Source organism: Rattus rattus, chromosome 4 (genome assembly GCF_011064425.1).
Source record: "Rattus rattus isolate New Zealand chromosome 4, Rrattus_CSIRO_v1, whole genome shotgun sequence".
Classification (NCBI taxonomy): Eukaryota; Metazoa; Chordata; class Mammalia; order Rodentia; family Muridae; genus Rattus; species Rattus rattus.
The window spans coordinates 156,023,568-156,048,732 of NC_046157.1; the positions used below are offsets into that span (position 1 = coordinate 156,023,568).

The 25,165-nt window shown below is 39.5% G+C and overlaps 1 protein-coding gene across 1 annotated transcript in view; it reads left to right on the forward strand.

Moving 5' to 3' along the window:
- Positions 1-17,969, forward strand: part of Daw1 (dynein assembly factor with WD repeats 1) — a 43,114-nt gene extending 25,145 nt beyond the window's left edge. The window contains exons 9-13 of the mRNA XM_032899595.1: positions 7,206-7,308; positions 8,066-8,180; positions 13,322-13,398; positions 16,594-16,756; positions 17,547-17,969. Of these exons, the coding sequence (XP_032755486.1) occupies positions 7,206-7,308; positions 8,066-8,180; positions 13,322-13,398; positions 16,594-16,756; positions 17,547-17,581 (493 nt within the window). The 3' untranslated portion in view covers positions 17,582-17,969. The remainder of the gene's footprint in view (positions 1-7,205; positions 7,309-8,065; positions 8,181-13,321; positions 13,399-16,593; positions 16,757-17,546) is intronic.
- Positions 17,970-25,165: the final 7,196 nt, after the last annotated feature.

The window sequence follows — 25,165 nt, forward strand, 5'->3', positions numbered from 1 at the left end:
TTGAAGGAATTAAAAATGGAAATAGAAGCAATCAAGAAAGAACACATGGAAATAACCCTGGATATAAAAAAACCAAAAGAAGAGACAAGGAGCTGTAGATACAAGCTTCACCAACAGAATACAAGAGATGGAAGAGAGAATCTCAGGAGCAGAAGATTCCATAGAAATCATTGACTCAACTGTCAAAGATAATGTAAAAGCAGAAAAAGCTACTGGTCCAAAACATACAGGAAATCCAGGACTCAATGAGAAGATCAAACCTAAGGATAATAGGTATAGAAGAGAGTGAAGACTCCCAGCTCAAAGGACCAGTAAATATCTTCAACAAAATCATAGAAGAAAACTTCCCTAACTTAAAAAAAGAGATACCCATAGGCATACAAGAAGCCTACAGAACTCCAAATAGATTGGACCAGAAAAGAAACACCTCCCGTCACATAATAGTCAAAACACTAAACGCACAAAATAAAGAAAGAATATTAAAAGCAGTAAGGGAAAAGGGTCAAGTAACATATAAAGGCAGACCTATCAGAATCACACCAGAGCCAGAAACTATGAAGGCCAGAAGATCCTGGACTGATGTCATACAGACCCTAAGAGAACACAAATGCCAGCCCAGGCTACTGTATCCTGCAAAACTCTCAATTAATATAGATGGAGAAACCAAGATATTCCATGACAAAACCAAATTTACACAATATCTTTCTACAAATCCAGCACTACAAAGGATAATAAATGTAAAGCCCAACATAAGGAGGCAAGCTATACCCTAGAAGAGGCAAGAAACTAATCGTCTTGGCAACAAAACAAAGAGAAGAAAAGCACACAAACACAACCTCACATCCAAATATGAATATAACAGGAAGCAATAATCACTATTCCTTAATATCTCTCAACATCAATGGCCTCAACTCCGCAATAAAAAGACATAGATTAACAAACTGGATACGCAACGAGGACCCTGCATTCTGCTGCCTACAGGAAACACACCTCAGAGACAAAGACAGACACTACCTAAGAGTGAAAGGCTGGGAAACAACTTTCCAAGCAAATGGTCGGAAGAAGCAAGCTGGAGTAGCCATTCTAATATCAAATAAAATCAATTTTTCAACTAAAAGTCATCAAAAAAAAGATAAGGAAGGACACTTTATATTCATCAAAGGAAAAATCCACCAAGATGAACTCTCAATCCTAAATATCTATGCCCCAAATACAAGGGGGCACCTACATACGTAAAAGAAACCTTACTAAAGCTCAAAACACACATTGCACCTCACACAATAATAGTAGGAGATTTCAACACCCCACTCTCATCAATGGACAGATCATGGAAACAGAAATTAAACAGAGGCGTAGACAGACTAAGAGAAGTCATGAGCCAAATGGACTTAACGGATATTTATAGAACGTTCTACCCTAAAAACAAAAAGGATATACCTTCTTCTCAGCTCCTCATGGTACTTTCTCCAAAATTGACCATATAATTGGTCAAAAAATGGGCCTCAACAGGTACAGAAAGATAGAAATAATCCCATGCGTGCTATCAGACCACCACGGCCTAAAGCTGGTCTTCAATAACAATAAGGGAAGAATGCCCACATATACGTGGAAATTGAACAATGCTCTACTCAATGATAACCTGGCCAAGGAAGAAATAAAGAAAGAAATTAAAAACTTTTTAGAATTTAATGAAAATGAAGGTACAACATACCCAAACTTATGGGACACAATGAAAGCTGTGCTAAGAGGAAAACTCATAGCGCTGAGTGCCTGCAGAAAGAAACAAGGAAAGAGCATATGTCAGCAGCTTGACAGCACACCTAAAAGCTCTAGAACAAAAAGAAGCAAATACACCCAGGAGGAGTAGAAGGCAGGAAATAATCAAACTCAGAGCTGAAATCAACCAAGTAGAAACAAAAATGACCATAGAAAGAATCAACAGAACAAAAAGTTGATTCTTTGAGAAAATTAACAGATAGATAAACCCTTAGCCAGACTAACGAGAGGACACAGAGAGTGTGTCCAAATTAACAAAATCAGAAATGAAAGGGAGACATAACTACAGATTCAGAGGAAATTCAAAAAATCATCAGATCTTACTATAAAAGCCTATATTCAACAAAACTTGAAAATCTGCAGGAAATGGATAATTTCCTAGACAGATACCAGGTACCGAAGTTAAATCAGGAACAGATAAACCAGTTAAACAACCCCATAACTCCTAAGGAAATAGAAGCAGTCATTAAAGGTCTCCCAACCAAAAAGAGCCCAGGTCCAGACGGGTTTAGTGCAGAATTCTATCAGACCTTCATAGAAGACCTCATACCAATATTATCCAAACTATTCCACAAAATTGAAACAGATGGAGCACTACCGAATTCCTTCTATGAAGCCACAATTACTCTTATACCTAAACCACACAAAGACCCAACAAAGAAAGAGAACTTCAGACCAATTTTCCTTATGAACATCGATGCAAAAATACTCAATAAAATTCTGGCAAACCGAATCCAAGAGCACATCAAAACAATCATCCATCATGATCAAGTAGGCTTCATCCCAGGCATGCAGGGATGGTTTAATATAAGGAAAACCATCAACGTGATCCATTATATAAACAAACTGAAAGAACAAAACCACATGATCATTTCATTAGATGCTGAGAAAGCATTTGACAAAATTCAACACCCCTTCATGATAAAAAGTCCTGGAAAGAATAGGAATTCAAGGCCCATACCTAAACATAGTAAAAGCCATATACAGCAAACCAGTGGCTAACATTAAACTAAATGGAGAGAAACTTGAAGCCATCCCGCTAAAATCAGGAACTAGACAAGGCTGCCCACTCTCTCCCTACTTATTCAATATAGTTCTTGAAGTTCTAGCCAGAGCAATCAGACAACAAAAGGAGGTCAATGGGATACAGATCGGAAAAGAAGAAGTCAAAATATCACTATTTGCAGATGATATGATAGCATATTTAAGTGATCCCAAAAGTTCCACCAGAGAACTACTAAAGCTGATAAACAACTTCAGCAAAGTGGCTGGGTATAAAATTAACTCAAATAAATCAGTAGCCTTCCTCTACACAAAAGAGAAACAAGCCGAGAAAGAAATTAGGAAACGACACCCTTCATAATAGACCCAAATAATATAAAAGTACCTCGGGTGTGACTTTAACCAAGCAAGTAAAAGATCTGTACAATAAGAACTTCAAGACACTGAAGAAAGAAATTGAAGAAGACCTCAGAAGGTGGAAAGATCTCCCATGCTCATGGATTGGCAGGATTAATATAGTAAAAATGGCCATTTTACCAAAAGCGATCTACAGATTCAATGCAATCCCCATCAAAATACCAATCCAATTCTTCAAAGAGTTAGACAGAACAATTTGCAAATTCATCTGGAATAACAAAAAACCCAGGATAGCTAAAACTATCCTCAACAATAAAAGGACTTCAGGGGGAATCACTATCCCTGAACTCAAGCAGTATTACAGAGCAATAGTGATAAAAACTGCATGGTATTGGTACAGAGACAGACAGATAGACCAATGGAACAGAATTGAAGACCCAGAAATGAACCCACACACCTATGGTCACTTGATTTTTGACAAAGGAGCCAAATCCATCCAATGGAAAAAAGATAGCATTTTCAGCAAATGGTGCTGGTTCAACTGGAGGTCAACATGTAGAAGAATGCAGATCGATCCATGCTTATCACCCTGTACAAAGCTTAAGTCCAAGTGGATCAAGGACCTCCACATCAAACCAGACACACTCAAACTAATAGAAGAAAAACTAGGGAAGCATCTGGAACACATGGGCACTGGAAAAATTTCCTGAACAAAACACCAATGGCTTATGCTCTAAGATCAAGAATCGACAAATGGGATCTCATAAAACTACAAAGCTTCTGTAAGGCAAAGGACACTGTGTTCAGGACAAAACGGCAACCAACAGATTGGGAAAAGATCTTTACCAATCCTACAACAGAGAGAGGCCTTATATCCAAAATATACAAAGAACTCAAAAAGTTAGACCGCAGGGAGACAAATAACCCTATTAAAAAATGGGGTTCAGAGCTAAACAAAGAATTCACAGCTGAGGAATTCCGAATGGCTGAGAAACACCTAAAGAAATGTTCAACATCTTTAGTCATCAGGAAATGCAAATCAAAACAACCCTGAGATTTCACCTCACACCAGTGAGAATGGCTAAGATCAAAAACTCAGGTGACAGCAAATGCTGGCGAGGATGTGGAGAAAGAGGAACACTCCTCCATTGTTGGTGGATTGCAGACTGGTACAACCATTCTGGAAATCAGTCTGGAGGTTCCTCAGAAAATTGGACATTGAACTGCCTGAGGATCCAGCTATACCTCTCTTGGGCATATACCCAAAAGATGCCCTAACATATAAAAAAGACACGTGCTCCACTATGTTCATCGCAGCCTTATTTATAATAGCCAGAAGCTGGAAAGAACCCAGATGCCCTTCAACAGAGGAATGGATACAGAAACTGTGGTACATCTACACAATGGAATATTACTCAGCTATAAAAAACAACGACTTTACGAAATTCATAGGCAAATGGTTGGAACTGGAAAATATCATCCTGAGTGAGCTAACCCAATCACAGAAAGACATACATGGTATGCACTCATTGATAAGTGGCTATTAGCCCAAATGCCTGAATTACCCTAGATGCCTAGAACAAATGAAACTCAAGACGGATGATCAAAATGTGAATGCTTCACTCCTTCTTTAAAAGGGGAACAAGAATACCCTTGGCAGGGAAGAGAGAGGCAAAGATTAAAACAGAGACTGAAGGACACCCATTCAGAGCCTGCCCCACATGTGGCCCATATATATACAGCCACCCAATTAGATAAGATGGATGAAGCAAAGAAGTGCAGAAGTGTAGATCGCTCCTGAGAGACACAGCCAGAATACAGCAAATACAGAGGCGAATGTCAGCAGCAAACCACTGAACTGAGAATAGGACCCCGTTGAAGGAATCAGAGAAAGAACTGGAAGAGCTTGAAGGGGCTCGAGACCCCATATGTACAACAATGCCAAGCAACCAGAGCTTCCAGGGACTAAGCCACTACCTAAAGACTATACATGGACTGACCCTGGACTCTGACCTCATAGGTAGCAATGAATATCCTAGTAAGAGCACCAGTGGAAGGGGAAGCCCTGGGTCCTGCTAAGACTGAACCCCAGTGAACTAGACAGTTGGGGGGGAGGATGGGGAGGGGAACACCAATAAAGAAGGGGAGGGGGATGTTTGCCCGGAAACCGGGAAAGGGAATAACACTGAAATGTATATAAGAAATATTCAAGTTAATAAAAAAAATAGCTTAAAAAAAAAACTCAGTGAATTTCCCAAACTTAATTTAGTTCAAGAACTTCAATTTCCTTTCTAATGGTTGTTGGTCTTATTCGTGAACAAGTTAGCTAAATTAGCATATTTGGTTGGAAAACTCCACTCTTGGACTCCAAATTTTGACAGAGGGATTCATTACAGTGCTATCATTCAATAGGTACTGAAGAAGGCATGAGGAAGAATGGAGTTTTCAACTATTTGATGCACAGCTTCTGAGTGCCCATGGGACCCACTCATGTGTTTTCGTAGCCAATTAATTCCTTTTGGAGTCAGTCTCATGTAGCTCAGGCTGGCCTCCAACTCTCTCTATAGCTGGGGGTGACCTTGAACATCTGATTCTCCTTTCTCTATCTCCTGAATGTAGTCTTGGGCCGATGCACCGATTTCCAGACTCTGGAGATTAATCCTAGGATGTTGCTCATGCTATGGAGGCCAGCACTCTGCCACTGGAGCTGCCTTCCTAGCTGTAATCATCGATTACAAGAGTTTTAGAATGCCTTCGTGAACCATTACCCATTCTTTTATAAAACGTTACTTTAAGTTACAGTTTCAAACTTTTGTTTTAACTGTACATATTTATATGTATAGTGTGACAACTCAAAACATGTATAAAATGTTAAATGATGAAGACAGACTAGTTCACATCTCCATCTCCTGAAACACTGTTTTTCAAAGTTATACTAATATGTAATAATTGTACAATTTTATGGGGTACACTATGACATGGGTACCACATATGAACACATGATCTGAAATGTTTCAGATCAAACCAGAAACTGTCTGGGACTGAATTAAGTCAGACACAGTCGTATTACCTTTTGAAGCAAAGATTTATCTTGTGTATCTGGGTGTCTTTCGCATGCATGTATACAGGTGCAGCTTGTGCCTGTTTGGGCCCAGGAAGTCCAGAGAGGACACTGGATCCCCTAACTGGCTTCAGGTATTTGTCAGTTGGCATGGGTGCTGGAAACCCAGCTTGGATCTTCTGGGGACACTGAGTGATCTTAAGTGTTGAACCATCTCTCCAGCCTCCGTCACAATATCTTTGATTGCTTAAACTTTTGTATATTTTTATGGAAATGAGTGTTTTTTGGAGTAACAGCAGAGCTGTTTTATTTTTATTACCAAAAATGTAATGTTGTAAATACTAAAATTTAGTTCACACAACTGGGCTTGACCTATGTGCATGTGTTGTAGTAAAAGCACCCGTGGGAGTTTTTATTGTAAACCTGATCTAGAGCAGTGGTTCTCAACCTTCCCAATGCTGTGACCCTTTAATACAGTTCCTTGATTTGTGGTGACCTCCAACCATAAAATTATTTTTGTTGCTGCCTTACAACTACAATTTGCTACTGTTATGAATTGTAACATAAATATTTTCGGAGGTAGAGGGTTGCCAAAAGGGTTGACCTGACCTAGAATCACTAGAGAGACCCTGAGTGAGGAATTATTCAGATAAGGGTGGCCAGTGGGCACTTCTGTGGCAGATGGTGTTGATTGTGAATTAAGGTGGGAGGATTCACTCTGCGTATGGGTAGCACCCTTTCCTGGGGGTGTCCTTATCCAGTGTAAGAGTGAAGAAAGCATCTGAGCAAAAGCAGAGTCAAGTGGGCGACCTGGGGTGTGGGCTATGCCAGCTTCCCTCAGAGATGTGGCCAGCTGCTTGAGTACTTGCCTTAGCTTCCCTGTCGGGCTGTCACCTGGAGTGAGTGAACAAGCCCTTCTTCTCCTATAGTGCTTTCTTCAGGATGGTTTGTCCCAACAGAGATGAAACCAGGACATCTTTTACCGGTGGTGACTATTTCTGTCTTGCAGGAAGGTGCACACTTTAATTGGCCACTGTGCAGAGATCAGCAGCGCCCTGTTCAGCTGGGATTGCTCTCTAATACTAACCGGCTCTATGGACAAGACCTGCATGGTGAGCTCAGAGGCAGCCTTGCTTTGTGAGGTGTCTCTATCCTCTGTACAGTGTCAGGCATTCATCATGATAACTAACAGATTTCAAAGAGGGCATACAAGTTAAACGTTGATTTATAAGTAATAATTGCTAACTTGTATTAAGTTTCCAGTTTCCATAGCTTGAAGGAACCATGAGGTGATAAAATGATTTTCAAAAGCAGGAAAGGGCGTGTTTGAAAAGTCACATTAATTTACCCAGTGTCCCACTGTTTATTTAATATGCACATTTCACATTGGCATGACCCTCAAGGAACCTCAGATAAGTTTCTTCCTGTTCTTGACCCTCTTCACTTCAAAAATAGTGACTGAGAGGCTGAAACCACTTGCCACTTGATTTTATACAAAAAGCCTTCAATCTCCTGGTGTGCTTTTCATTTACTGTCATCATAGTTTGGGGTCAAGCCCCTCATCATCTTCGTTACAGAAAAGATCCCTTTGTGCTGGTCCCTGAAGCAATACCACTTGGGATGCTTTTTCCTTCCCTTAATATCGTAGAAAAGGCTAAATGTCTGCTTTGATTTTCCTGTGCCCAGATGGTTGGCTGTGGTCTTAGGTCATAGATCAAAGTGGAATGAACTGATGGGAGAGAATTTTCTATGTCCTTTTCAGCACAGTTGTTTGGCAAGACTCAGTCATATTGAAGAGCACTGTGTGTCTCTCCCACTCTGGGAGGAATTCATTGGCTAGTTGGTGATTTCCATTTCTCCCAATTTCAGCTGTGGGATGCTACAAGTGGGAAATGTGTAGCAACCTTAACAGGCCACGACGATGAGATCCTAGACAGCTGCTTTGACTACACTGGGAAACTTATTGCAACAGCGTCTGCCGATGGTAAGTCATCGTCTGACACGTTTAAGCTATGGAGGAATTTATGTTGACTTGGAAATGTGCTCGACTCTATACCATGCTCCATCTCCGAGAGCCTGGGTGGTTGAAACATGTGCCTTAACTCCATGTATGTCACCACAGTGTGTCCGTGCCACAATGGTTTCCTATGTGTGTTATTGGGAGATTGAACCTAGAGTTTAGTGTGAACTCAGCAACACTTATCCACTGAGTTATACCCCCTGAGTTTATTTTGAGATAGGATCTCTGTAACTCATCCAGATTGGACTTGAATTTTCTCGGTAGCCCCAACGGCCTGACCGTGTGATCTTCCTGCCTCAGTCTGCACAGTGGGCATTGCTGACTACGTCACAAATCCTGGATCCATATTGCATTCTTGAGGGTCACATGTAATGTTTTTCATGTCTGTGTCATCTCCTTAATAGAAGCCACATGTGTCTTTACAGATCCTGATGTCTTCCTTACCTATGGTGCCATGTTCACAATAATTTCCATTTTGATGATTGCATTCAATACTTCATTCTGTTGGCATTATTCACTTGACCACTATTGATGTTACCAAATAAACTGTATTAAATCCTAATAAATAATATATGGTTTCCTCACATCTGCCAAATTTTTGTGAAAAACATATTCTATAGCATGCTTTAATTACCTTGTTCATAAACAAATATAACATCATAGAATGACCATACATGTTTTTGAAACCCCGAATTGTCATTCTGATTTTGTATCATTGATCTGGTCATCATATAATGCCACTTGTTAACTACAAAAGATGCTATAATATTGAGGGATCCTGCCTTTGATGATATAGATATACAATATTCATGAAGTCTCCTTCATGTCCATTTTCCAAAACTATGCTCTTGGTCATCACTTTGATGACCAGTTCTGGCCTTATATTAAACAGTCACACAAATGCTTATGTGTGGTTTTACTCTGTGTTTTGTCTTTTTGAATACCACCCATGATCTTCACATTATATGAATGACATTTAAGAATGTTATGTGTGAGTTCATGTCCCTTCTATTTTATCCCCAAATGACAAAACATTGTCATCTCACTGATGACCAGTCACAAAGATTTACAATGTCAGCCACACTTTCTTATTGAGCACTGTATGTCAGTGTCATATTTTAAAAAATACCTCTGACACTTCAGTAAAATTTTCAAATTCTTGAAATTTATGTTAGGTTACTTGCCACATTTATCTACCTTATTATGCTTTATATATACATATATATATATATATTTATACATACACACATATGTGGGCACACACGTATATGCATATGTATGCATGTGTATATCTGCTTGGCTCTACTGACAGTAACTTTATATGATATATATATATATATGATGTTTACTGACAATATCTTATTCTATATAATACTATAGAGTGTGTGTCTGTGTGTCTGTACTGTATAATCTGTATCTACTAGCAAATCATACTCTCTCTCTCAAGATAATATATATTATCTTTAGTTACAGTATCTTACTCTGTGCTTGGTATAGATAATCTCAATGTCACATTATCCATTGAATAATGGTAATATACTATATATGTATCATCTTTTGTTCCTGGGTTTATTGTCACACTGAATGTGTCAGCTATGCACAATGCTTGTGTAATCTCCTTGAAGATTATACACAATGCTGCATTGTCATCCCCTTGCCAATTACATGACACTGTATATCCTCATAATCTCATAAGTATGCATGATTCTATTCTGTTGGTAATGAGTATGACAGCTATGCAGCATGTTATACTGTAGTTATACACTTTAAAATAGTACATGTGGCACTGTAGTCTATCTTTTCTCTTCGATAGCCATATGTAATTTTGCTGTGTGTGGTTAAAACTTCCTGGTGTCACAGATTGATGTCTACTCCATATACATGACAAAACACATGACAAAGACACAGTGTGCCTCATATCTAAATTATATGTTATGGTGTGGTCTTAGTATGACCTATTGTGACAAATATTGTGACAAATATGCCTTGCCATTATTCACATTTATGATAGCTTTGTAGCTCTAACTCTACTTTTACACTTTTTGATAATGGTGTATGATGATATTATATGATTTGCAATATCCATATATTCTACCCTATGTACTAATCATGAACTTAAACATCATATGTGATGTCACTATGTACTTGCTTCTTATTGTGGATAACCATAAAGAATGATATTTAAGCTGGGCATCGTGGGATGCTACCTTAGTCCCAGCAAAGGACCCCTTACCACACAAAGCCCCTCTGGAATTCTTCTTACAGTAACTATTAAGTAACAAAAACATCTTTAACCCCACAAGTCTTGGGGAACTTGTTGCATGCAGCAAGATACAATATAAAGCAATATATTTTGTAATATATAATTTATTTTTAGCTTTTGCTTTTACATTTTATTTCAGCAGCTTCCGTATGTGGAGTAAGTACAAGTGTGAGAACACTGCTTCCCATCCCATCAGTATGACATTTTATTTCTCCAACCGGACCTGGGCAATGGGGTGGGAGCCACATGTGTGAGCCTCTCCTGAACTCTCTATTTGTGATCTATGTCTATTTTTTTGGCTAAGACCTATATACTATGGTATAAAGAAAATATTGGTATCAGGAAAGAAAAGTTATCCAAATGCCATCCTTTGAAATGATTTTAGTTCTTGTTAGTAGTTTACCTGCTTCTCTGTCCTCCTGTGTTGGTGATCATATTCCTTCCTTGGTTTATAATAAACAGTCTTATGTCTCACAGGATCAGTCTTCACTAAACACCACCATACAGTGTAAGTTTAGAAATTTGTATAAATGAAATCAATATCATAAAATCAATCATCAAAATATCACATCTTATAACATAGTTCTGTATCTCTGAACAAAGGTTGTTATAAGCAGGGGCTAGAGAAAGGGCCCAGGGGCAGGCAGATCACTGTGAGTTCCAGGCCTGCCTGGTTTACTGACTTTCAGGATAGCCAGGACTATATAGTGAGACCCTATCTCAAAAAGCCAGCCAGCCGACCAACCAACCAACCATATTGGCATTTATAGAGTCAATGCCATCTTTCTGATGCTTGCTATACTAAGATGAATCATTTCTTATGCTTCTTCAAATGTTTTTGACTTTCTTTTAGAGTCAGGCCTCATACTATACTGTGTTATATCCTTGGTCAGCACACAGAACTCTTCACCGTACGTGCCTAATGTCCAGAAAGACCACAGATGGTGGGATGCACTGTCTGTGTTATCTTTTTGATGGCCACATGTGGTACTGGACTGTGTTTTCATATTCTAAATTACTGTCTAGTGATTCTTTGTGTCTGCCTGATCTTCCTATGTCTCAGGTATTATGTTATCTTATGTCAGATCTAATGTCTTGAAAATAACTTAAGATACTATCATTATCATCTTGAAAAACACATTTGGTGAAATATCATATGTCACATAAGTTTGATGTCCACTTATGATACATGAGTATTATACATTTATCTTTTATGACTGTATTAAAATATATCATATACCATCTTTTGATTAATGACTGACATTTGAGCATGTATGTGTTTGTGTGGTGCCTTGCACACACATGTGAGGATAAATCCCACATCCTCAGTGATCCCATATTGTGTCATACTGTTTCTTCTTCTCTCCGAAAACCCCTTTCTGGCATTGCACAATATTTAGACAGTCTCACTGACTATGCCAGTTTCTGTAGTGTGAGCTGTGGAAGTAGTGGGGTAAAACACCCCACAGCTTTCTACCAAGTTTATTCCAAGTCCCCTCTGTATGCTGACACCGTGTATGTCTCTGTCATCTCATGAAGATGATGTTTAGGTACCAAATCCAACTTTGGTTCTACAATAAGTCATGATATTTCTTTCAAGCATATCTGATGCCATCCATATGAGTGACGCTTTCCTTCGTGTGTTCTGTCATACAATACAGTGTACAGCCACATGTGGATATGTTATTTCAATGACAGCTTCTGGTACCATATATTATTTGACAAAAAGACTGTTTTTTACTTCCCAGGGATGATGTGTAACTCTGTACTAACTGTGCCATGCCATTGAAGACCTCAGTGAGGCTACGCTTTCTATGTGTAATATGTTCGATATCTTGCCTGGTACCTCACAGTTTATTTTACTTGGATTTCAGCGTAGTTCCTATGAAGTTATGTTATGGGAAGCAAGACAGGACATAATCATTCATACATACTTATTATATAAAATGTTAGATTGCATAAAATATTGGAAGTCACGCAGCAGCTGGGGACAGGTCTGGAGGATCAGCAAGCTGGGGCGGGGGAGGGGCAGTGTGAAGACTTTACTAAAGTTCAATTCCAGTTTTTACCTGCATTGTTTATTCCAGCATCGATTCTGTTCTTTCATGGTCCTACAAAACATTATTTCAGAATAGTCTTTTCTTCTTTTTGGAGTATTCTATAAACCTCTAAGAAGTATTGAGATGATATTTATTTATTTATTTTTATCTACAAATAATTAGTTTGTTGTCCAGAAAAAGGTAACTAACACAGGCCGGTCTAATGCTGTCCCCACTTTAGAGATGAGAGACCTAAGGAGCACATGGAGTAGCTACAGTAGCCTGTGTCAGGATACAGAGTTAGGAAGTTATAGAGGTGGGATGTGGACTTAGCAGTCTGACTTCTGAGTTCATTCTCATCCTGTCTTGTACATGGCTATGATGTCATGGAAAGTCTGGGCATCACGTACTTAGTAATGAGTCCTAGCCTTCCTTTTGAAGTTGTCCCAAATTTCTGGGGCAACTGGTATTACTGGGTTGAGAAGCATCCAAGCTGTGTGCTTTATGTTTGTAATCAGGCTAATTATGAGATAACATTTAAAATCATTTTATCTACTTCATTTTCTTTTCTTACTTCTTACATCATTCCTTCTTATCCTTGGGAGCCCAAGATTCTTCCAACAATGTGAGAGACAGAGAGCAAGTCATGTCCGGCCTCCTCTGCATTTAGAGGATTAAGGACGGCTCTTGACATAGGAAGGACAAACAGCCATGAGCTCATCTGTGTGAGGATAGACTTTTAGGTAACATGAAGTCCTTGCATTTCAGATGGACTAACGTGTATTCCCATCTCTCTCCAAAAGGAACAGCAAGAGTTTACAATGCAACCACAAGAAAGTGCATAACCAAACTGGAAGGCCATGAAGGAGAAATCTCAAAGGTGAGTTACCATCTCATTTGAAGCACTGTGTTTACTGTAAAAAAAAAAAAAGGTTATGATAGTAGAGGTTGCAAATTAACCCTTTGAGCGAACATATCATAACGTACTTTCAAAACATCCAACATATTATATGGCTCAGGTAGTGAAGCAATGTTTTGTTTCTGACAGTAAATGGATTTAGGTAGAGCGAGCACAAATAAAGCCAAGTGAGGTGGGGAGAATGAAACGCTGGTGAGCCCCTGTTGAGTCAATTGGATGGTTTTAATGTCATGTCTGTACTTTATCATTATTTTAAGGTGAATTTCCACGTAAAGTGTTGTGCCAAGTGCTTGTGGACCCCAAAAGACCACCATGGAGCTGATTCCGATGCAATCGCATTAGGGTCTCTTTATTTTCAAGCTCTAGCCTGGGCCACACCATCATCACTGACACAGCAGGACAGGAGGGTGTAGCCCCAAGTCTAATTTCACATCTGATTGGGGGACCATTATGGCCTTTAACACGATTGGCTGGTGCTGGGAGCCAAATCATAAACTTCTTTTTTTTCTCTGGATTGGTGGTTGTTAGGTAGTGAAGTATCAGGATCAGGCTTGTAACCTGGAGGTGCAGATTTGTTGGGGAGTAATGGGGAAACTGGTGCTAGACACAGGTCTTGGTAGGTAACCTGGAAACTTGTGTTAGACACAAGTCTTGTTCTGGAGTAACCTGGAAACTGATGCTAGGGACTGGCCTATTAGTTAACTCAAGTTCAACCTTAGGTCAGGTTCTCTAAGAAGGAGGCTGAACCCAAAAGAACTGGTCTCAAAAGTACCATTAAATGTCTACCATTAAATAAATTTCTGACTGCTCCCAATCTTCCGTCCATCTATTACTAACAGTTGGCTTCCTGTTGAACAGCAGAGCTGTGACTGAATCAGGCTAGACTTCACCTACACACAGTTGACTTACTAGGAATCCAAGAATTTCAGTTAATTTTCCTTTCACAGTACCAGCTCATTTATTTCCTGGAGAGTGGAGCTACACGTAGTGGTGGTGACACAACACCTAGAATCTTTACATCTGAGAGGTGTTAGCTGGGCCTGTGACATATGCTTATAATTCCAGCTCTTTGGAGGTAGAGACAGAAGGATTAGGAGTTCAAGACCATCCTGGGCAAAAAATGGTACCTTGTCTCAAGCAATCAAAAACCAAAACAAACCCCTTACCTCCCCTCCCCAGAGCTGATGTACTGGATCTGAGATTCTAAAATTTCTTTAATTATGTCATCCTGCTCTAAAACTCAACCTTTATTTTTAAGCATGTCCTGTCTGATTCAGCAAAAAAAAAAAAAAAAAAAAAAAAAAAAAAGATTGCCTAAACACTTAAAAAAGCATAAAACAGTGTTCTTTTCAAACATCAGCAAATATTTAATTAGCTGAAATACCCAACTCAGCAACTTAAGGAGTTTGTGAAGTGCTTTTTTGTAGCTCTAGTAAACACTCAAGTTTGTATCATGCAGAAAACCATGTGGTGCCTCAAGGGATCTGTGAATTAGATATAATGGAGGGAGTGATGTTTGGAAACATTTAACAAAGCATAACGTAACCCATTTTGAAACTCCAGGACTATATCTTAGGGTCTTTTGAACAGATTTTTAGAATCTTCACAGAATAGAGCTACTCAGTGAGAGACTGAGAGGTTTGTATAGGTCCCCAGAACATGGTAGAGTATCCTGGGGCTGGGGGCTTTTGCTTCCCAGAGCAGCCCAAATATTTGGTTTTATATGTGAGATCTTATCTTCTCCTTCTTTATGAAATAATAACTTGATTACTTCTGGACTCTGAAGGTTATAGCTAGATTCTAACATTGCCCATGTGTCTTCCCATCCCTTCATCTTTTGTCCTCATTGCTGGTGGTCATTGCCCTGTGGTAAGTATTGGTATCCATGGCAATGGGTGCTAATGACAACTTGATGGACTGAGAAATAAGGGGGTGGCAGGAGGGTATGGGAAAGTAGGACACATCAGGGGAGCCTGGGCCATGTTCCTGAGTGTCCGGCTAAGGAGCTACTATCATGATTGGCAATTTCCCCCAGTGAGTGCATGTTTGCTTTTGTGATCATGTGACTATAAGGAAAATTTGAATCTACTTCTCATTAAACTACTGTCTGGCAATATTTATAAGGAGTACAAAGTTAGAATGTTTAGCATTTCATTTATTAATTCATGAGACACTTAAAACATCAGGTTATATTCAGTATGTGCAATAGTAGATTTAGTATGACATTTCATACATGTATGTATTGTGATCACATCTATCTCTACTCTTCTCTCCTGTCCTGCTTCCTCTCTTGTGAATTCTCTTCCTATTTCCAATCAGTCCTATTCCAGTTTTGTGTATGACCCAATGAATTTCAATAGGATATCTTTGAGGAGTATGGTATCATTAATCACCTGAGAGATCTTACTGCGCTAGGCATTTTGTAGACACAACTTTGTTCTCCTCACACCTTCATTTCCAATGGAAGTGGCTCCAATCATTGTCTTATGATAAATATAGAAGGGCTCTAACTGGGACTTACTAGAGGAATACAAGGGCCAGTGACAGGTCCCTCTGCCACTTGGATACTGAAGAAGTATGCCTGGCCCTCAGGAGTATCCAAATGTACTATCTTAAAGTGATGCATTTGGAGTGTTAAAGGACAAACATTCTCTTGCGTCCCTGCCTTGGGCATCTGCTAACTTTCTGTGGCACAGATAAAGGACAGAGTGACAGAACGTTGTGTTGCAGAGGTGACATTGAACATTACAGATCTAGGCTGCTTTGTCTTCGTCTACAACCTGGTTCTGCCCCTGTTGTGGGCAAGGAGGGAACAGTTTGGGAAGAATCTGTCGAGGAACATTCAAAGTATGCAGGTGCTTTGGTCTTTTATGGTTAGAACTGTGTGTGTGTGTGTGTGTGTGTGTGTGTGTGTGTGTGTGTGTGTGTGAGAGAGAGAGAGAGAGAAAGAGAGAGAGAGAGAGAGAGAGAGAGAGAGAGAGAGAGAGATTAGCATCTAAGTTTCAATACTAGTCCCTATATTTTCTCCCAGGAAGAAATTGTTTTAAAATAAATTCTAACTCAGATTGAAGATGTGTGCTCAGCCCTCCTTTGGGTGATGAAAGTCTATTGTTAACTCAGGCTCAACCTGTTATCATCTCTTTTGCTACTTTGCAGATCTCTTTCAATCCCCAAGGAAACCGGCTCCTGACAGGCAGCTCTGATAAGACAGCCAGAATCTGGGATGTTCAGACTGGCCAGTGCCTCCAGGTCCTCGAGGGGCACACTGATGAAATATTTTCATGTGCTTTCAACTATAAAGGGAATATAGTCATTACAGGTATGGAAGAAATACACACCAAACACCTATCCGGTTTTCTTTTAAAAGTTAACTACTAGATTTTTAAAAGGATGCTAAAAAAGGAGTTCACAGTTGACCTTGCCTCAGTTTTCCATGGTGCTTGGCTTATCTTGGAATTTCATTTTCCTACCATTATTGAATTTATTTTTTGTTTGGCATTATTTTAAAAAATGTGTTTTGAGACAGGGTCTTTATATGTATGCCTGGGTGACCTTACCTTGCTATGCAGTGCAGACTGGCCTCAGACTTGCAGCAATCCTTCTGCCGTAGCTTCCCCAGTGTAGGGTCGGAGGAATTAGCTACCGTATGAGATCTGATTTAGTTGCACCAGGATTCACAAGCGTGGTTCTGCCACCGGCGGTAAGCTTTTTTGACTTTAATTCTGTGGCCCTAGGGAAGGTGTGTCAGAAACATGCCTGGCAGGTTATCCTACTTTCCCAGCCATCCATGGCTCTACTCAGCTGATGGCAGTGGATGGCCAATAACCCAAACACGTCAGGGCCAGCATTTTCCACAGATAGTTTTACAGCCCCGAAGAGATGTATTGTTAAATGTATTTATTTTTCTCGGATCTTTTCTGCCTAAGTGGTAACATGTAGGGAAACGAATATGGATTGATGGTTTCCCAGCTCTCAGCGACTGTGTAGCTTCCTGATCATCACGAGAGTCTCACATTTCACACTTGGCTGAGTGGCAGTGACCCAGGAGAGAAGTCCGCCTGTTAGAAGAATAAGATAAGGGGAAATGATCATATGATTTGTTTCCTCAGGCAGCAAGGACAATTCCTGCAGGATATGGCGTTGACCAAAGGGCTCTGCTATGGAGCAGGGCTGATGGTGTCAGTGATCAAGACCTTGAACCTCCAGAGAACAAGCAAGCCCATTTCCTCTGCCTCCTCATTTCATGCAACTTATCCATGGAGCAGCCTGCCCTTCACTTCACAGACATGACCATGAAAGCCAATGGGCCTTCATCATTTCCTGACATTATCTAAAGGTTATGGCAGGAGCAGGCATAATACGTGGTAAATGTCACTAATAGTTTCCGTCATGTTTTGTATTTCAATAGCACCAGGATACTGACAAATGAAGTCAGAGTGCCTTAACTTCACTTCTTTTAGACTCTAGAATCTTCTAGATTATACCCGATGGCTGATGTTACAGCTTCTCTTCAATAAAATTTTTAGACAAAATTTCTCATGCCTATGCGTGTCTCATCATGTTTGGAGGGTAAGAGAACAAAAATTAAAATCATTCTCACCAGCAAATATATTCTGCATTGAAAGTGGAGTAGGATACATGTAGGTAGCTTTATCTCTAAGGACATGTTAAGCAGAGCAGATAATCAGATTGGTAAACTAAAAGAAAATCCTGAAGTGTAAGAGAAAATGACCAAATAGTTGCTAAAAGATTAAAAGTATCTCGGGGTGCTGGCAAGATGGCTCAGCAGTTAAGAGCAGTTGGAAGACGCAGGTTTATTTCCCAGCACCAATATCAGGCATCTCAGAATGGACTGCGACTCTAGTTCCAGGGAGCTTGATCCCTTCTTCTGTCTTCTGTGGTCAATTACACATATGTGGTATACATGTGACATAAGCAGATGTACATACACATCCTTAATACATATATACATTCACATGCCTTTCAAGGTCCATTGTCTATTTCTCACAGTGACAATGTTTAAATCAACTAAAAGATATCCACCAGCACAGCCTCGCCACAGTATACCATAGTTTTATATTTATTCATCATTTATAAGGTTTTACCCTTTAGCCAATATCTTCCCACTTCAGTCACTCTCTAGCTACTGGTTACCATTTATCTACTCTGTTTCTATTGGCTTTGGCTTCTGTTAGGTTCAGTATATGTGTGAGGTCATACACTGTCTGCATTTCACTGCCTGGATTAGCACACTGTCCCCCATAGCGTCTATTTTCACGGATGCCAGATTTTCCCTCTTTCTTAATATATGTATATGCACTTTTTTCATTTATTTGCTTATTTTGATTTATTTGATTGTTTATTATGTGCATGTCATAGTGCACATGTGTAAGTCATAGGACACGTTGATGGAGTCAGTTCTTTTCTTCTCTCCTGTGGGTCCCAGGGTTGATGATTAAAGTCAGGTTTTCAGGCTTGGCAGCAAGTATCTGTGCCTTTACCTACTGGGTCATCTCACCAGCCCTGCCTCCCTCTCTGCTTATGGTTTCCTTTGCTGTGCTTTTGATAGCATAGTCTCATTCCTTTGCTTCCTGTGCTTCTGAGGTCATTCCCAAAAATTCATCCTCAAGACCAGTGCCACAGTACATTTCGCTAATGGCTCTTTGAGTTTTCTGGTTCCAGGTCCTCGTGTAAAAACTTCCAATGGATTTTGAACTGACTTTTGTGGGTAATGTACAGTATTTGGTTTAGTTAGCTTTCCACCAGTATGATCTAATATCTAAGATAATAAAAATTAACTTATGAACATGTTCAATTTTGTCCATGCTTTTCAGTACAGGACTGGCTGGTTCTGTCACTCTTGGGCTTGTAATAAAGGAGACAAGAGAGTCATCACTGGGGCAGCAAAATCATCACCGCATGACCAGGGCATGGAGGTGAGAGGTAGAGGTCAGGGAGGGAGAAGAAAGGGAAGGAAGAAGAAGAGACTAGAGGGAAGGGAGAGAAAAGAGGAAGGAATGGAGAGAGAGAGAGAGAGAGAGAGAGAGAGAGAGAGGAGAGGAGGGAGGGAGAGAGAGAGAGAGAGGAGGGAGGAGGAGGGGGAGAGAGAGAGAGAGAGAGAGAGAGAGAGAGAGAGAGAGAGGGAGGGAGAGAGAGGGAGAGATTGATTGAGGGGTCCCACAATCCCTCTTGAGGCCACGTTCACACTGACCTGGAACCTTCCTTATAGCCCCATTTCTTAAGGTTTCCACCACTCCCTTTAATATCAGTCTGGAAATCAATCCTTTAACACATGGGACTTCAGAATATATTCTAGATCCAAATCACAGCAATAAAAATAATTTCATTTATTGCATGCAGATACTGTTTCTCCAACACTTTATTTTTGGTTGTGAGCCTAGCCTTTTAACGGCTGAGCCATCTCTCCAGCCCTCTCCAACACTTTAATAAAGAGAATTTTTTTCTCCACTGTAGCAGCTACTTTTAAGACTCTAAAGGAGTAGACACATACTTGTGCTTCTATCTTGGTTTTAGATCATGGGTTATAGTTAGCTTAAACTGTCAATCTGACACATCTTGGAAGGGAGAACCCCAGGGGAGGAATTGCCTCTGGTGGATTGGTCTATGGGCATGACTGTGGTGCACCTGAGTTGCTAATTGGTCTAGAAGGCTCCAGTCTACTGTGGGCCTTTTCTTCACAGGGCATCTGGTCCTCAGTTTTATAAGGAAGGTAGCTGAGCAAGCTGGAGGGAGCAAGTGTTCCTCTGTTGATTTCTGTTCCAAGTCCTGCCTTGAGTTTCTGCCCTGACCATTTTTCAATGACAGACTATAATGTGGAAATATAAACCAAATAGACCCTTATTTCCCTGACATTGACTGGGTCATTGTTGTATTACAGTAACAGAAAAAGCAAACTAGGGCAGTCATGTGACCATATTATTTTGTTACACCATTCAAAAGAGTCAGCCAATGTACGGTTAGTAGATGTTCAATGTCTTATAAACCTGTAGAGGAATTTAATGTGGCAACATGGCTGCTCTGGCAAAGGATCTTATCCACAGATGTGATCTGGCTAGAGTACAGACACACCCTTAATACACACCTTTAATCCCTCTGGCTGGCATACAGACACATCCTCATTACACATCTCTAATCCAAAACAATGACATCTAATTGAGGGGTAGACAAAGTGATCAGAGAAAGACTTGACAGAATGAGTCAGAGATAGGATACACCCAACTCTAAAAGGACAGGAAGAAGAGGCTACTGAAACGTCAGTGAGGGAGAAAGTGGAATTCAGTAGGGCTCAGTTCACTTTGGAGCAATTCAGTTCAGTGCAATTCAGTTCAGTTCGTGGAGTTCAGAGGCAGTCTTTCCAAATAGAGCAATGTAGTCAGAAGCCAAGAGAAGCCGATTTGAATCAGTCAGCTTGGAGAGGATTTTGAGTCAGAACAACTGAGTTGAATCAGCCAGCCAGAGATGAGAAAGAACTAGAAAGAGTGAACTTAATTCAGCAGTTCGTCTTGGAGACTGAAACATTCTATGCTTAGATTAGTAGACAGGCTGGAAACTAAAGCATCCAGGGTCTGAGCTTGCAGATTGGATTGTATGGGGGCTAGAAGCTTCCTGGCGTAGGCCTAGGAATAGTTAGAAAGAAATGCTTTGCACTCAGTCCAAGTCATGTATTCACAAACCTTGTGTATGTTTTCGTCTCATTCCTTCATCTGAGGAAATTAAAGTGACATTTATATTTATATAAACCAACTAAGGTGTAGGATGCTTTGGCCAGGTAATGATTTATTCCTCTTACCTAGATGTACCCAATGACATCTTACTTTTTCTTGCCCCCAGTATTTGGGATCAAACCTTGGGTTTGCATGCTAGGCAATCATTCTAACAGTGAGCTCTACTCTCATCCATATTTATTTTTCTATCTGTCTGTCTGTCTGCTTGTCTGACTATCTATCTATCTATCTATCTATCTATCTATCTATCTATCTATCTATCTATCTGAGACTATGTGTTGCCAAGTTTTCCAGTCTGCACTTGCATTTCCTCTGTAGCTCAGTCTGGTCTTGAATTTGTTGTCCTCCTACCTCAGCCTCTTGAGAAGTTGGAATTATAGACCTGCGATTCCAGGACTGGAAGGAAGTCTTTCTTAAAAGAATATTAAGAGTTTTAGATACCACAACCAGATTAAAAATAAGTGCTTAAATAATCGAGATGATATGGAAAATGATGGCATAAATCATTTAATTTTATTTGAATTAAAGGAAGCATGGTATTATCATAAATATTATGAATTATATTTTCAGGTTACCTAGGTACACAACCCGCAATCCAGGCACAAACCAGTCCTTGCCCTGATAAGTTTAAGAGATCAGATGATGCTCTTCCAGGTCTCATCTGCATCCAGAGTTAAGGTTGTCCCACAGCCCTCTGGACTCAAAGCTTGCCTGGAGAGAGCTGATCTCCCAGGAGGGCTTTCACTCCTAAGCCCACAGGTGAAACTCCACTTTTGCTCCACCAACTATCCAAAGAGGGACCCATCAGGAGCACACAGGGCACAGGAACCACGGAGCAGTCTGGAACAGGATCCTTACATTCTCCACCTGAGCCCAGAGCTAAGGCTGTCCCTACAGTCCTCCAGACCCAGAGCCTGCCTGGAGAGAGCTGGACTTCCAGGGGTGCTCACAGGCGCACAGGAGGGACACACTCCAGTCAGAAACAGCAAGACCAACATCAGAATTAACCAGATGTCAAGAGGCAAGCACAAGAATCTAAGCAACAGAAACCAAGACTACTTGACATCATCAGAACCCAGCTCTCCTACCACAGCAAGTACTGAATACCCCAACACACTGAAAAAGAAAAACTTAGATTTAAAATTACATCTCATAATGATGATAGAGGACTTTAAGAAGAAAATACATAACTGACTTAAACAAATACAGGAGAAAACAGGTAAACAAGTAAGAAGGGTAAGATGGGTAAGAAGCCCTTAAAGAGGAAACACAAAAATCCCTTAAAGAGTTACAGGAAAACACAACCAAACAAGGGAAGGAATTGAAAAAAAAACGATCCAGGATCTAAAACTAGAAGTAGAAACAATAAAGAAATCACAAAGAGAGACAATCCTGGAGATAGAAAATTTAGTACAGAGATCAGGAGTCATAGATGCAAGCATCAGCAATAGAATACAAGAGATTGAAGAGAGAATCTCAGGGGCAGAAGATACCACAGAAAACATTGACACAATAGTCAAAGAAAATGTAAACTACAAAAAGCTTCTAATTCAAAACATCCAGGAAATCCAGACACGATGAGAAGACCAAACTTAAGGATAACAGGTATAGAAGAGAGTGAAAATTTGCAACTTAAAGGGCCAGTAAATATCTTCAACAAAATTATAGAAGAAAACTTCCTTAACCTAAAAACAGAGATGCCCAAGAACATATAAGAAGCCTACAGAAGTCCAAATAGATTGGACAGAAAAGAAATTCCTCCTGTCACATAATAGTCAAAACACCAAATGCCCAAAACAAAGAATGCATATTAGAATGAGTAAGGGGAAAAGGTCAAGTAACATATAAAGGCAGACCTACCAGAGTTATACCAGACTTCTCAATGGAGACTATGAAAGCTAAAAGGTCCTGGGGAGATGTCACACAGACCCTAAGAGAACACAAATGCCAGCCCAGGCTTCTATATCCAACAAAACTCTTAATTAACATAGATGAGAAACTAAGATATTCCATGAAAAACCAAATTACACAATATCTTTCCACAAATCTAGCCCAACAAAGGATAATAGATGGAAAACTCCAATGCAACTACACCCTACATAAAGCAAGAAAGTAATCTAATTTTAACAAACCCAAAACATAAACATATTTCCATCTCTGAGAACAAAAATAACAGGAAACAATAATCACTTTTCCTTAAAATCTCTTAACATAAATGGACTCAATTCACCAGTGAAAAGACATAGACTACCAGACTGGATACATAAACAGGATCTAGTATTTTGCTGCATACAGGAAATCCACTTCAGTGACAAAGACATACAGTACCTCAGAGTAAAATGCTGGAAAAAAAAATTCCAAGCAGATGGTCCCAAGAAACCAGCTGGAGTAGTCATTCTAATATCAAATAAAATCAGCTTTCCACCAAAAATTATCAAAAAAGATAAGGAACAACACTTCATACCCATCAAAGGAAAAATCTACTGAGATGAACTCTCAATTCTGAACATCTATGCTTCAAATGCAAGGGCACCTACATTCATAAAAGAAATCTTACTAAAGCTCAAGCACACATTGTTCCAAACACAACAATAGTAGGAGACTTCAACACCCCACTCTCAGCATTGGACAGATCATGGAAACAGAAACTAAACAGAGACACAGTGAAACATTGAGGTTATGAACCAAATGGATTTATCATATCTAAGAACATTTCATCTGATTCCAAAAGAATAATTTCTTCTCAGCACCTCATGGTACCTTCTCCAAAACTGACCATATAATTGGTCACAAAACAGTTTTCAACAGACACAAGAAGATTGAAATAATCCCATACATCCTACCAGATCACCCTGGACTTAAGACTGGTCTTCAATAACAACAAAAGAACAGAACGCCCACATACACATGGAAGCCGAACAATGATAACTTGGTCAAGAAAGTAATAAAGAAAGAAATTAAAGAGTTTTTAGAATTTAATGAAAATGAAGACACAACATACCCAAACTTATGGGACACAATGAAAGCAGTGTTAAGAGGAAAACTCATAGCTCTGAGTGCCTCCAAAAGGAAACAGGAGAGTTTACACTAGCAGTTTGACAGCATACCTAAAAGTTCTAGAAAAGAAGAAGCAAATACACCCAAGGGGAGTAGACAGCAGGGAATAATCAAACTCAGAGCAGAAATAACCAAGTAGAAACAAAAAGAACGATACAAAGAATCAACAAAACCAGGAGCTGGTTCTTTGAGAAAATCAATAAGATAGATAAACCCTTAGATTAACCAGAGGGTATAGAACCAGTATCCAAATAAACAAAACCAGAAATGAAAAGTGAGACATAACAACAGAACCTGAGGAAATTAAAAATACCATCAGATAGTACTACAAAAGCCTATACTCAAGAAAACTAGAAAATCTAGATGAAATGGACAATTTTCTAGACAGATACCAGGTACCAACGTTAAATCAGGACCAGATAAGCCATTTAAATAGTCCCATAACCCTGAAACCAATAGAAACAGTTATTAAAGGTCTTCAAACCAAAAAAAAATCCAGGACCAGAGATGTAGGGATGGTTCAATATATGGAATTCCATCAATGTAATTCACTATATAAACAAATTCAAAGAAAAAAATCACGTGATCATCTCATTAGATGCTGAGGAAGCATTCTTTTCATATTTATGATGATATATTGACAAGAAAATACAGTAGACATTTTTCTAGAAAATTGTAATATATGAGGTAGTTTTTGAAATAGTATTCAATCCTACTTAATTATAAAAACATTCTATGAACTTATAAATAAATTTGAATTTAAGTAAAAAAGAAGCATGTGATAAATATTAGATACAATTTGTAGGATTAATACTTTTGTGATTATATAAACATTTTTCTGAGAAAAGAACACAATATTTCTTCAGAACTCAGAGCAAAGATCTGAACTATTTTGTTGTTTTATAGTATCTTAGGCAGAAATACTT